General features: G+C 38.8%; 1 protein-coding gene across 14 annotated transcripts in view; it reads left to right on the top strand.

The window, feature by feature from the left end:
* dmd (dystrophin) overlaps positions 1-15,498 on the top strand; it is a 185,484-nt gene that overhangs the window by 132,436 nt on the left and 37,550 nt on the right. For 10 of the 14 annotated variants that reach the window (XM_058052503.2, XM_058052501.2, XM_058052498.2 and 7 more), the window contains 7 exons: positions 1,363-1,535; positions 1,614-1,770; positions 4,315-4,426; positions 10,813-11,081; positions 11,152-11,298; positions 12,647-12,706; positions 15,363-15,426. In XM_058052503.2, coding sequence (XP_057908486.2) covers positions 1,363-1,535; positions 1,614-1,770; positions 4,315-4,426; positions 10,813-11,081; positions 11,152-11,298; positions 12,647-12,706; positions 15,363-15,426 — 982 coding nt within the window. The remainder of the gene's footprint in view (positions 1-1,362; positions 1,536-1,613; positions 1,771-4,314; positions 4,427-10,812; positions 11,082-11,151; positions 11,299-12,646; positions 12,707-15,362; positions 15,427-15,498) is intronic. The other 4 variants (XM_058052507.2, XM_058052497.2, XM_058052495.2 and 1 more) reach the window with 1 other exon arrangement.

Here is a 15,498-nt window from a genome sequence, read left to right as displayed (position 1 = left end):
AAAGAAACAAAGTATGCTACCCAGTCATGGTTTGATTTTTTTGTTATTTTGAATAAGTGTGAATAATAAAAGTCATGAAAATGACTAATAGAAAGAAGTGTCCTTGTGCCCTCCCAAAGTATTGGAGCGGTGAGGTTAATTCCTTTATTTTTTTTGCTGTAGACAGAAAACATTTGGGTCAAACACGCCCATTTTTCATGTCAGCAGAAGTATTGGGACACATGACTCACTCGTGTGTTTTGTTGTCCTACAATATTGCATACGTATATCAGTGAACAGCACTGAATGTCTACGCTCACTTTTAGGTTGGGTAGGATAGGTTATGCTTGTGTAGACAGCATTTAGAGGTGTAAACAACATGAAAATATGTCTATGGGTGGGAAAAAACAAGCAATTTTGAATCTGAGAGATCAATCAGAACCAAATGGTTATCAATCAGTCGATTTTTGATCAGTCCGCCCCTGAATGTCGCTCGATGTGAATGTTACAAGTGAGTTGTCACATGTGTCCGACAAGACTAGCTCAGCTAGACGGCTAAACTTTGCTTACACTGATGCTGTGGCACAGGAGCATAAGTGGTACAATGTGGTAACGATGTAACAGAAAAAAAAACATGAAAAAGACGAGGAAAAAGCAGCGAGCCAAGCTGGATGGCAGGGAAATAACTGGACCAACCGGTGGAAGACATGCCAACTTTTCATAGGGCAAGGAAGAAAGAACTGATGTGCAAATAAACAGTTTTAAGTAGTCAGTAGTAGTTGCAAACATTTGCACTAAAAGTGAAGTATTATTATATATTATTCAGGTCCAGGTCTTCAATTGCCATTGTTCACTCGCAACACAAAAAATACAAAAAAATTATAAAAAAAAAAAACTTAAACTATATTATGAAAGCAGGAAGTGAACAAATGTAACAGTTACTGATTGTAAAAGTACCAGATGGAGGGGTAGGATTTAATAAGCTTTGCTTCTTCCTACTCCTTTTGGACATGTGGAACTGTGAACTGATTATGGGATGCACTCAATTGTAATCTGATGCATGTTCAAATGAAATTAAACCATTACCATTACCATTTATTAGCCATCTAGAAAAGGGCTTCTCCAAGCTACTTCTGTAGCGGATAGATGGTTGAAGTCTGTGCTTCCACAGCCAAACACAGCTAGGCCAACACGCGACGCTGTTGTACATTGAAAAACCAGAAAGAATGAAAACTCCACAAAAAACAAAAAAAAACTATTATTGGTGAACATGTAAAAATGATAAATTAGGCTACAGTAATGCTACAAAATGATACAACCATCTACGGCTGCACTGTCAACCCTCAAAGATGGCGGCCGACTCACTGCCTTGTGTGTTGTCAGGACCTGGAGGCAGAGGTGGACGGCCACACGGAGCTGTATCATTCCCTGGATGATCATGGCCAGAGGATTCTAACATCAATGGGGGACTCTGAGGACGCCGCCCTCCTCCACAGACGTCTCAACAACATGAGCCAGCGCTGGAATGATCTGCGCAGCAAGACTCTCAACATGAGGTGGGGGAGGACAAACTTCCAAAGGTATCTTTGATGTCCTGGCTTGGAATAGACCGAATGTCTGTTTGGGCTCCGAAGGGCTTACTTGGACTCCGAGATGGCACCTTGGAAGAGGCTGCACATGTCGCTGCAGGAGCTGCTGAACTGGCTGAGGCTGAAAGCGCAGCAGCTTGAGCAGGAGCCACCTGTAGGGGGCGATGTCCCCGCCGTCCAGACCCAGTTAGACACCCACAGGGTAGGATGACACGGGTTCAGTCTCAAATGGCAAAACTTCTATACTTAGACTTGTTAGTGCCGTCACACTGACGAGTACGGCAAAACGCAGTGTGCTGTCAGCACCCGAATGTTGCACTCAAGAGCTAAAATGGACACTAACCATCGGCAATAGTCGCCATCTTGGGACGATCCCGAGTGGTTGTAAGATTTTTGGGACAGATGTCAAAATTAGAGAGCACAAAATACCCAGTGTCCAGTGTATTTATTAAGTGCTTAGTACAGGGCTGCACGGCGGTCGAGTGATTAGGAGATCTGAGTTCAATGCCACCCTCGGCCATCTCTGTGTGGAGTTTGCATGTTCTCCCCGTGCATTCGTGGGTTTTCTCCGGGTACTCCGGTTTCCTCCCACATTCCAAAAACATGCTAGGTTAATTGGCGACTCCAAATTGTCCATAGGTATGAATGTGAGTGTGAATGGTTGTTTGTCTATATGTGCCCTGTGATTGGCTGGCCACCAGTCCAGGGTGTACCCTGCCTCTCACTCGAAGACAGCTGGGATAGGCTCCAGCACCTCCCATGACTTTCGTGAGGATAAGCGGTAGAAAATGAATGAATGTTAAGTTTTGTCCTATTACATAATTCCAAGCATGCTGGGGGGGCTGGTTATATGTCATGAACTAATGAGCTGGTCCGGAACCCAAGATGGGGAGGCACGAAGTTTAACAAATGGACAGCAAAAACGCTAATCACAAAAGGTCAAAACATAACGACCGTATTTTCCGGACTATAAGTCACACTTTTTTTCCTAGGTTGGCTGTTCCTGCGACTTATACTCCAGAGCGACTTATAAATGAAAAAAGTGTTTATGTTCCATAAACACTGGACACCTTTTGTGTTCATGTTTATTTTTTGTGTAGCTGAATAACCATTGTGTTAGCATATCTTACACCTATTCAGCCTGTTCTCTATTCTTTTATTGTTAGAACTTGCCTTCCAAGAGGACGTAATGTCTGTTTTGGTCAAGTAGTTTAGAAAATAAATTACCCGCAAAAAATGCGACTTCTACTGCAGTGCGACTTATGTATGTTTTTTTTTACCTAATTATGCATTTTTGGCATTAGCGACTTATAGTCCAGAAAATACGGTAGTTTGTAAAATAAATTACTACCTCATTATGCATTTTTGGCCTGTGCGTTTTATACTCTGGAGTGTCTAATAGTCCAGAAAATATGGTAGTTTGTAAAATAAATTACCCACAAAAAATGCGACTTATGTATGTTTTTTTCCCACTAATTATGCATTTTTAGCCTTGTGCGACTTATACTCAGAGCGATTTATAGTCCAGAAAACATGGTAGTTTGTAAAATAAATTACCCTAAAAAATGCGACTTATACTCCAGCGTGACTTATGTATGTTTTTTTCTACCTAATGATGCATTTTTGGCCTTATGCGACTTATACTCTGGAGCGACTTATAGTCCAGAATATACAGTAGTTTGTAAAATAAATTACCCGCAAATATGCGACTTATACTCCAGTGCGACTTATGTATGTTTTTTTTTACCTAATTATGCATTTTTGGCATTAGCGACTTATAGTCCAGAAAATACGGTAGTTTGGAAAATAAATTACTACCTCATTATGCATTTTTGGCCTGTGCGTCTTATACTCTGGAGCGACTAATAGTCCAGAAAATACGGTAGTTTGTAAAATAAATTACCCGCAAAAAATGTGACTTATGTATGTTTTTTTTCACCTAATTATGCATTTTTAGCCTTGTGCGACTTGTACTCAGAGCGATTTATAGTCCAGAAAACATGGTAGTTTGTAAAATAAATTACCCTAAAAAATGCGACTTATACTCCAGTGCGACTTATGTATGTTTTTTTTTTTTACCTAATTATGCATTTTTGGCCTTGTGCGACTTATACTCTACCAGCCAAGGCACATGTCTCATGTACATGTATCTCATGACATGTCTATTTTGGAGGCAAAGTCAGGGAGTCACTCATTTCGTGAATTAGTCACAAGTCAATGTTTACTGCCTTGAGTTACATGGGGGGTCAAGAGCCTTTAATTTTCCCTTATTTTGCCGGAAAATGTCTTTTATTTTCTAATGCAAACATTGACTGATTTGGACGTAAAATGCATTTTACCGTCTGTTCTGTTGGCAAAATTGTTATAAAAAGCCTATGAAGCAGGCCTTGATTTTGTAAAAAATAAAATAAATAAAGTATGTACCGTACCTAAATAAATTATAATAAGCGTGCTGCTTCTGAGAAACTATGCCTTGCTCAAACCCCCCAGACTTTCATCCCAACACGCAATGTTTGTGGGTTTCATCATCATAAGCAGCCCTCACGTTGCAAATCAAAGGCGCGAGTAAATGGAAAGTGTCGTGCCGCAGCTTCAATTAAAAAAAACATTTTATGCACAATTTTCTGCCAAATGAGCAAAATGATTGAGTTTCATCTTTCACTTTCAATTTTCCTCACAGAAAGCCGTTTGACAACGTACTAAATGAACATGACCAGGCATCAAGCGCTTGCATGTCTTGTCACAGGGCTTCAGACGGGACGTTAGAGCCAAAGAACCGCTTGTGACCAAAGCACTTGATGATGTCGGAGTCTTCCTCTCCGAATTGCCCCGAGAGCCTCCGATGTCTGAGCAGCGAGGTAAAACCCATCAAACACCCAGACACCTTTCAGCCCATTGGACTTGGAAGAAAAATCATTAAGCAGGAAAAAAAAAATAAAAAGTGCTTTCCTGATGTGACACTGCTTTGAGAGATATTGCGAAATTACATTCGAGCCTTATTTCAAATTGGAATAAATTAATTTTTGTCCTTGAAATTCTACACACAACACCCCATAATGACAACATGGAAAAAGTTTGATTAATGTTTTTAAATTTATTGAAAAGTGACTTTGCTCAACACATCCATCTTCTACCATTTATCCGAGGCTGAGGCCCAGACTTCCCTCTCCCCAGCCACTTCGTTTAAATCCTACCGGCCTACAGCTGTTCCCAGGATAGTTGGGAGACATAGTAGTCTCCTGGTCTTCCCCGAGGTCTTCTACCGGTTGGACAACCCTTGTACACCTCCTCAGGGAGGCGTCCAGGAAGCATCCTAACCCAAACCACCTCATCTGGCTCCTCTTAGCGGTTCGACACCGAGTCTCTCCCAGATGACAGTGCTTCTCACCTTAGAGCAAGGGTCTCAAACACGCGGCCCGCAGGTCAAATGTGGCCTGCAGGACACTAGTTTGAAGCCCCCGCCTTGATATGAAAGTTTAATGTTAGTGCGGCCCATGCAAGTTTGATATGGATGCTGTATGGTATCATGTACCCAGAAAAAATTATTACGTTTGATTAATGTTCATGTTAAAGGTTAAATAACTGTTAATAGTTATCCTCCCTATCCGTGTGGAAGTGGTAAGTTTTTGGCTTTTTAAGTTTAAAGGAAATAACTTAGAGGCTACCGTTTAGTTCGCTAGCTCTCTAGTTTGCGAGTTAGCATGTGTCTCAAGACCCTGCAGTTGCGCAATATGTTGTAAATAAAAAGAGTATAAATGTGACTATAGTCGTGTTTGTCATGTCTACAGGGCTCTAATAATGCTTTGTTCATTTTAATCAGAAAAAAATCATTTGTCTACCCACCAACCATATGTGGTTTCTTAATTTTTAATTATTTGCCGTTTTATTATTATTATATTTATTTATTACTGATTGATTAATTTTCTTTATTCTTGATCTTATTTTGTGTAGAAAAATAAAATTAAGATATTTGAGAACAGTGGAATGTTTTATCAGAGCTTTTCTTGTAGAAAATCGGAACCAAAGCAAAGTTTATTCATTTTTCAGTTTTTAATAAATGCGTTGTTTTTTTGGGGGGGAAAACCTGATGCGGCCCAGCCTCGCCCAGACCCTAGCTCCAGTGGCCCCCAGGTAAATTGAGTTTAAGACCCCTGCCTTAGAGAGAGTCCGGCCACTCTGCGGAGAAAACTAAATTTGTCCGCTTGTACCCGCGATTGTGTCCTTTCGGTCATTATTCAAAGCTGATGACCATACGAGAGGGTAGGAACGTAGATCGACTGGTAAATTGGGAGCTTTGCCTTTCGGCTTCGCTCTCTCTTCACCACAAGGGAGCGATGTAGAGTCCGCATCACTGCAGATGCCATACCAATTCCATGACCCTGAGGTACTTAAAACCCTCCACTCGGGGCAGGATCTCATCCCCGACCCGGAAATGGCACTCCACCCTTTTCCAGGCGAGAACCATGGACTTGCTGATTCTCATCCCGGCCGCTTCACACTCTGCTGTGAACCGATCCTAACCGATCAATACTGCGGAACACATTTAAGTCGGCATCCTTTTACATAAGACAGCGCTCTCAAAAATATTTCCAGCGAGGGCCAATAAATAAACAGCTGTGGGCTACAAATGGCGTCTGGGCCACACTTTAGAAACCTCTGTATCTTTGTTCTCTATTTGAATATGAGTGTGATCTCCCAATGAATACGTCCAAACATCTCAAGGATGATCAAACGGAAACAGGATTGCACCTGAGCTCAATTTCAGCTTCACGGCAGATGCTGTGAATACTTATGTAAATGTCAGTAGTTAAGTTGTTTTTATTCTTCATAAATTAGCAAAAATCACTCATCTGTCATTATGGGGTGCTCAGCCACAGTATGCATTCATAAACACATTTTCCCCATTCCCACTCTCCCACTGGAAATGTAGTATTTGTCACACTTATTGCTTTGTATGATGAAACGCAGTGAAATGTCCAAACGTTTTCCATTGACACAAAATTGACAATTTATGTCAATAGACGACAATATAGTTCAAATCTAAAACTAAGAGCCAAGATGATGTTTTTACGTTTATCTGTTTGTTTGTGTTCTGAAAGTTCTGAATGGATTCGGATGAAATTTTCAGGAATTGCTGGAAGTGGGATATGGAAGAACTGATACAATTTTGGGGGTGATCCGGATCACAGTCTGGATCCAGGAATTTTTTTAAAGAATATTTTAGGACAGGGGTTCCCAAACTTTACCAACTCAGGGCCCACTTGAAAATCTAAAAAATGTCTGCTGCCTAACTTTGTCCTATAAACAGTACAAAGATGAAATGCTGCGTTCTCAGAGCACTTAACTTAATAATAATAAAAAAACAAAATAATAATGCAATATTATTATTAATAATGATAATAATTAGTATTTTTTATACAGTGAAGAAAATAAGTATTTGAACACCCTGCTATTTTGCTATTTCTCCCACTTAGAAATCATGGAGGGGTCTGAAATTTTCATCGTAGGTGCATGTCCACTGTGAGAGAGATAAACTAAAAAGAAAAATCCAGAAATCACAATGCATGATTTTTTAACAATTTATTTGTGTGATACAGCTGCAAATAAGTATTTGAACACCTGTGTATCATCTAGAATTCTGACCCTGAAAGACCTGTTAGTCTGCCCATTAGAAGTCCACCTGCACTCCATGTATCATCCTGAATCAGATGCACCTGTTTGAGGTCGTTAGCTGCATAAAGACACCTGTCCACCCCATACAATCAGTAAGACTTTAACTTGTAACATGGCGAAGACCAAAGAGCTGTCCAAAGACACCAGAGACAAAATTGTACACCTCCACAAGGCTGGAAAGGGCTACGGAGCAATTACCAAGCAGCTTGGTGAAAAAAGGTCCACTGTTGGAGCTATCATTAGAAAATGGAAGAAGCTAAACATGACGGTCAATCTCAATCGGAGTGGAGCCCCATGCAAGATATCACCTCGTGGGGTCGCAATGATTCTAAGAAAGGTGAGGAATCAGCCCAGAACTACACGACAGGACTTGGTCAATGACCTGAAAAGAGCTGGGACCACCGTTTCCAAGGTTACTGTAGGTAATACACTAAGACGTCATGATGTGAAATCATGCATGGCACGAAAGGTTCCCCTGCTTAAACCAGCACATGTCAAGGCCCGTCTTAAGTTTGCATATGACCATTTGGATGATACAGAGGAGTCATGGGAGAAAGTTTTATGGTCAGATGAGACCAAAATAGAACTTTTTGGTCATAATTCCAATAAGCGTGTTTGGAGGAAGAAGAATGAAGAGTACAATCCGAAGAACACCATCCCTACTGTGAAGCATGGGGGTGGTAGCATCATGCTTTGGGGGTGTTTTTCTGCACATGGGACAGGACGAGTGCACTGCATTAAAGAGAGGATGACTGGGGCCGTGTATTGTGAGATTTTGGGGAACAACCTCCTTCCCTCTGTCAGAGCATTGAAGATGGGTCGTGGCTGGGTCTTCCAACACGACAACGACCCGAAGCACACAGCCAGGAAAACCAAGGAGTGGCTCCGTAAGAAGCATATCAAGGTTCTAGCATGGCCCAGCCAGTCTCCAGACCTGAACCCAATCGAAAATCTTTGGAGGGAGCTCAAACTCCGTGTTTCTCAGCGACAGCCCAGAAACCTGACTGATCTAGAGAAGATCTGTGTGGAGGAGTGGGCCAAGATCCCTCCTGCAGTGTGTGCAAACCTGGTGAAAAACTACAGGAAACGTTTGACCTCTGTAATAGCAAACAAAGGCTACTGTACCAAATATTAACATTCATTTTCTCAGGTGTTCAAATACTTATTAGCAGCTGTATCACACAAATAAATTGTTAAAAAATCATGCATTGTGATTTCTGGATTTTTCTTTTTAGTTTATCTCTCTCACAGTGGACATGCACCTACGATGAAAATTTCAGACCCCTCCATGATTTCTAAGTGGGAGAAATAGCAAAATAGCAGGGTGTTCAAATACTTATTTTCTTCACTGTAATTGTTATATTTATATTTTTTATAAATATTTTATATTTTTATTAATAAGAATATAATAGTAATAGTAATAATAATTAAAATATATATATTTAGATATTTTATATTTAATTATCATTAGTTATAATAATAATATAATAATAATATATTATTATTATTCAGGATTGAAATTCATAATTTTTAGTTTATATTTATATATTTTTATATTTAATAATTATCATCATTAATAATAATAATATATTATTATTATTATTATATATTATAATAATATATTATTATTATTATTAAGATTCGGGATTGAAATGAAAGAAAGGGATAAAGGAAGCCCAAACTTTTAATCTGTGGTGTATACATAAGACAGAATTAAATACATAAACTGTATAAGGTTCCTAAAATATTGTGACATGTCAATAACACTCAATATGTTATTACTTAGGCCTAGAAATATACTTTTAAAATTATGCAATAAATATTTTACAATAAAAATAAAAAAAAATATATAAAAATAAAAAATAAAAATAATGACCTCTCATGGCCCACCTGCAGTACCACCACGACCCGCCAGGGGGCCGCGGCCCACACTTTGGGAATCACTGCTTTAGGAGATAGGACCATTTTCAGCATTTGTTCAGTAATTCCCAGGTTGTACAAGATATGAAAGACTGATATTATCGGACCTCCGTAGCAAATAACAGCTTCTATCATTTGGGTCCCACAAACTGTCCATCCATCCATCCATCCATCCATCCATCCGTGTGCAACTTTAGAAGCCATTGTGACAACCACCATCCTCCACGGCTAAAAGCGGCTTTTTCATGTATTAACTGCGGGGCCCTGGCTTTCACATGGCAATGGCCACACATAGAGGTTAACAAACCCTCTCTCTGGCGCCATGGCAACAGCCTGATTACTGCTCAAGTTTTACGAGCCACGAGACAAAGTGCAAGGAGACAAAGGCAGGTATCCAGCTGCCAATAACCGAGGAGACAAAGCCTTGAGAAAACCTCTTTGTGTGTGACATTTTGTTAGGTTTCAGTAGAGATAGTGAACCTGTTTGGCCGTACACATACAGCACAAGCGCATGTACACTCCTGATCTACATTTTAAGACCAGTTGCAAAATTGCAAGAATTTACATTTTTCTCTGTGGGATCTTAAGGAGATTCTAAGTCGAGCTTCAAAATGCAGAAAAAAGAAATGCGAGTGGGATTTATTGCAGACAAGCATGAAAGAGAAGGCCGTTGATGTTCATCAGCTTATCAAAAGTTTAAAATCACAGCTTCCGTAGTGGACTTCCATTGCCATCCATCTGCCAATGTCCTCATTTTAGATTTAGATTTTAACAAAGCAAAATTTGTTCTCAATCAGAAATCACTCCACACTCTTTATTGCTCTCTGGTTCTACCATATCTTACTTATTGTGTGGAAATATGGGCTAATAACTATAAAAGCAATCTTCACTCACTAAATGTACTGCAAAAAAGGTCAGTAAGGGTAATTCATAATGCCGCCTACAGAGAACATACTAACTCCTTATTTCTAAAATCACAAATACTTCAACTTGCTGATATAGTTCATCTTCAAACAGCTAAAATAATGCATAAGGCTAAAAATAACCAATTAGCTAAAAATGTCATCGATACTTGGTCATACTATGGTCATATCACCTCGTACCTTGGTACATGATAAAAAATAATAATAATAAAAAATAACAAAATAATAATTAATATATATATATATATATATATATAAAACTATATTAGGAAAGCAGGAAGTGAACAAATGATGATTGAAAAGATTTAATAAGCTTTGCTTATTAATACACATCTTCGGTTTCACGCCCCTGCACAACCTGAGGCTCATTGTTACATAAAAAAAGACTGTGCCATGTGGAAAACTACTCGATTTTTTAGATCTTAAAACTTTGATCAGGATTTTACTGATACTCAATTCGATTCAATTGTGTCTCAATTCACTGACTTCCATAGTATTTAGACTTAAGTCTTTGGAGTGCAAGTGTGTTCACACCGAGAAGCACAGTTTCACTTGAAAAGGTCAAAATGTCCTTCAAAATCACAGTTAAAAAGGAGAAAAATAGCAAAAATATTGCTATTGTCATTTCAAGTAAGTGCACAACAACATTTGAGACAACACTTGGGTTCTCCAGGTTGAGTGTACTCTCAATGTATACAGTATCTATAAGATCCCTGCTCCTTCCTCAGACATCAGCCCAGAGGAGCGTGCCCAGAATGTCGGGCGGATCCTGCGCAAGGAAGCGGACGACGTGATGACCAGCTGGGAGAGGCTCAACGACGACTCTGCTGTTTGGCTGAGGAGGTTGGAGGCGGCTCTGAAGCGGCTGATGGAGCTCCAGGAGACGCAGGACCTTGTGGATGGTCAGCTGAGGCAGGCGGAGATGGTGAAGGAGGCCTGGGAGCCGGTCGGGGACCTTCTCATCGACTCGCTGCCAGAGCACATTGAAAGAGTCAAGGTAGGATTGGCAGGTGTTGCCTTGAAATATCCAACTTACTGTTATTTGGGCGTGTGTGTATGGGATACAGGAGTTCCAGGAAGAGATTGCTCCGATTCAGGAGGACGTTACGCACATGAACCAGTTGGCGTCCACTTTCGGTCCACCTGAGCTCCAGCTGTCGGCGAGCAATTTGGAACGCATCGATGATCTCAACACACGCTGGAAACTGCTGCAGGTACGCAAAACTTGCTTTGACTATATTACAATAGGGGCGGTCCCGTGTTACAGCGTTTTAACTTATGGCATTTCAAGTTATGGTATTTCAAGTTATGGCATTTCAACTTATGGCATTTCAAGTTAGGGTGTTTCAACGTATGACATTTCAAGTCATGGTGTTTTTACTTATGGCATTTCAAGTATGATATTTCAGGTTATGGCATTTCAACTTATGGCATTTCAAGTTATGGCATTTCAACTTATGGCATTTCAAGTTATGGTGTTTCAATGTGTGGCATTTCAAGTTACGGTGTTTCAACTTAGAGCATTTCAAGTTGTGGTATTTCAACTTATGGCATTTCTAGTTATGGTATTTCAACTTATGGCATTTCAAGTTATGGTGTTTCAATGTGTGGCATATCAAGTTACAGTGTTTCAACTTAGAGCATTTCAAGTTATGGTATTTCAACTTATGGTATTTCTAGTTATGGTATTTCAACTTATGGCATTTCAAGTTATGGTGTTTCAATGTGTGGCATATCAAGTTACGGTGTTTCAACTTAGAGCATTTCAAGTTATGGTGTTTCAACTTAGAGCATTTCAAGTTATGGTATTTCAACTTATGGCATTTCTAGTTATGGTATTTCAACTTATGGCATTTCAAGTTATGGTGTTTCAATGTGTGGCATATCAAGTTACGGTGTTTCAACTTAGAGCATTTCAAGTTACGGTGTTTCAACTTAGAGCATTTCAAGTTATGGTATTTCAACTTATGACATTTCAAGTTATGGTATTTCAACTTATGGCATTTCAAGTTATGGTGTTTCACGTTACAACATTTCATTGTATTTTGATTTATGGCACGCTGAGGTTACTGCCTTCACTGAGAAATTCACAAATAAAAACATAATGGCATTCATTTACTGATATCCTAGCTTTGGGTAGTGAAATCCATATTTATTTAGTTCTTTCTGGAAGGAACTCTGAATTTTAGGTGTGTAGGTGGAGAAAATAAGTATTGTCCATGAGTGTGGTGTGAATGGTTGTTTGTCTATCTGTGCCCTGTGATTCGCTGGCCACGAGTCCAGGGTGTACCCGGCCTATCGCCTGAAGACAGCTGGGATAGGCTCCAGCACACCAGCGACCCTCATGAGGATAAGCGGTAGAAAATGACTGAATGAATGAAAGTATTTGATCCCTTATTTGAGGAAATTGTGGCTTGTTTTGGTCTTTCTTTGTTCCAATAAAAATAATTATGATATTGTTCATATAATTAAATGATATTATTGTTTTTTAGTCAGCTTGCCAACACACTCACTTGGTAATCGCATCAAATTCCTTCCAATGTTATATATTTGTATGACCAGGTTACTATGGATACAAGAAACAACTGGGGAGCAAATGGATTGAGTGATGTGAATGTGAAGGTAAAAAAAAGTGCATTAGTTTCATGTCTTCATCGTATTCCTCATCGTATTCCTCATCGTATTCCTCATCGTATTCCTCATCGTATTCCTCATCTCTTCCTCATCGCACACGACAGCCATTCCCTCTCCCAACGAATGTGGTCTTCTTATTGGTGACAAAGATGGAAGATGGATGCTTAATTAGCCGAGCACTCCACTCAGGCTGGATTACAACTTGTTCCATTAAGGAAAAGATGAGACGCTTTTGATGAGTCACTTTTTTTAACACCGCAGTACAAAAATGTGGTAATCAGCTTGGAGTACCACGTGTCGCCCGGGAAACGCACTGGGATTAATAAAGACAGCTTCTGCAGGGAACCACGCCCTCATGCGTCAGCTGGCTTTGCATCAACTCACATCCCGTTTGAAAGGTTTTAATTCCGTGAGAAATATTGCCGCAATTGTGTGCAGCAATTTCCGCACGCGGTAACCGGCTGAATCACGATGATTTCCTATGACTGCAAGCTCACACTTTGAGATATGTTGCATATCCTGCAGGGAGCTGAAGGCCTGCAGGGACCATCAAGGGAAATGAAACCATGAGTCGGTATTAGTCAACCATATTTCCTGAAGTCTGTACACTTGGGCAAAAATACATGCATTATATAATTAAAGGTGTTTTTTTCTTATTTAATATACAAGTGCATCTCACTGAATCGGAATATCTTTTATTTCAAATTCAGTAGTTCTTATAGTAATGATGTGAGTGAGTGAAATATTTCAAGAATGCATTTCTTAATTTTCAAAAATAATTAATTAATAAATATATTAATTAATTAATATATTAATTATTGTTGTACTCCCAAATTCAATATGTCATTAAATTTGATCTCCAAAATAAAATTCCACACACTAGTTTGTACTCTAATCAGAAAATGGAGAAAAAAAATCCAGAGCCTTTAATTGGTCTCTTTGTCTTAATTGAACCACTGACAAAAATAAATTTTGCAGAATAATCTAATTTATACATAAAGTATTTTCTTCATTTTAATTAAATGTATTATTTAATGTGCATTTTTTGCATTGATATTATATAAAAATAATATCTAAATGTATTCAATATTTATATATGATGATATGATATGATATATTACAGGATGTTATTATATGATCATATATATATATCATATTGATATTATTATATATAATATGTAATACATGTATATAATATGTAATATTTCTTTTTTTATGCAATATAAATGTAATATATAATATGATATGTAATATATATTTTATTTATTATTTTATATATTTTTTATACTTAATTCAACCATTTAATTTAACTAGTATAATATATGTATGTACTGTATGTCTTCTTATAAGACACCAAGCGTATCCAAAATGAGTGACAGTAATATTTATTTTATATGTAATATAAATATAATATGTAATATATATTTTATTTATTATTTCATAGTTTTTTTATACTTAATTCAACCCTTTAATTTACCTAGTATAATGTATGTCAGATGTATGTACTGTATGTCTTCTTTTAAGACACCAAGCGTATCCAAAATGAATGACAGTATTAGTGCTATGACAGCCTTTCCCTATTCATCAATGGCAATGTTGTAATGCTAATTTGAGACAAGGCGTCTCTCACTTAGCTGTTCCATTACAAGCCAAAGGATTTGTAATGGAAGGACTCACAAAAGACTCCATTGTCTCCTCTTTCAATTACAATTCCATCTTATTTTTATGTCTTCCTGCGCCATCATTTTCTGTTCTGTTAAGGGGTCGTCTGCCACCCGAAAGGTTGTGGGTTCCATGTCTTCTGAAGTATCCTTGAGCATGATATCGATATATTTTTCTATGGCGGCATATTGGCTTGCAAAACTACAAATGATATAAGTTAATATAATGACAGCAGTTGCTAAAACTAATCATTTATGTTGATGTTTTGATCTTACAAAGCCTAAGTAAGTTTGCTCAAATGTAGAATTGCTTCTGCTTGGACATTAAAAGCATGCAAGCTGATGAATTCCGACACACATTGCAAGTGAGTGATGCTGGGAGCACCTACGTAGGTTGGATTGCAAGGTTTTATAGTGTGCGTAAAGCACTTGATGTACTGCCACCTCCATATATGTGTATCATCTTTCACCTTACATGACTCTGTGTCGCACTATTCATTGAACCTAGATTGGCAGTTGGAGAAGGGATCTGGTGCTGAATATAATTCAATATAAACAGTCCCTTTCATTGGAAATGTTGATCCAAAATCGGTGGAGAACTCAGGAGGGTTTTTAGGGGGCTGAGTGTGTCGTGTGTCAAAAATAGAAATTGTATTGGGTGTCTCAATTACTCCCAGATTTTCGCCATTTGCTGGTGGTCAAGGAAGGTAATCAAGTTTTCGATTCCAATTCCAGTTCGGCATCAGTCGTCGGAGATGGAATTCATTTCCTATCATCAGAGTGCTGTAACACAGTCATCACCGACTGAGGTTATTGTCTTGCTCAGTGGTACTTAGAACTGAAAATGGAACCCAAATCCTTCCGGTTGGTGGACAACCATCCTATCACCTGAACCTTGCCGCCCTGACAAAAGGGGACAAAATGTAAAAATGGTTATCCGAATGATGTCGTTTTAGTGTACATGGCTTTTTTTCCTCCATCAGATCTCCGTCGATGACCACCTGAAGCAACTGATGGACGCACACAGAGACTTCGGCCTTCTTCACGGTGAGTCAAACACACACTTTTGCCACAGGATGGTGCATTCATGTGTGTTAGTGTATTTCTAAGTCACGCCAT

Source organism: Doryrhamphus excisus, linkage group LG15, assembly GCF_037039965.1.
Source record: "Doryrhamphus excisus strain RoL-2023G ecotype Guam linkage group LG15, RoL_Dexc_Guam_v1.1, whole genome shotgun sequence".
In the NCBI taxonomy this organism is placed as follows: Eukaryota; Metazoa; Chordata; class Actinopteri; order Syngnathiformes; family Syngnathidae; genus Doryrhamphus; species Doryrhamphus excisus.
This window is presented reverse-complemented; position numbering and strand designations above follow the sequence as displayed.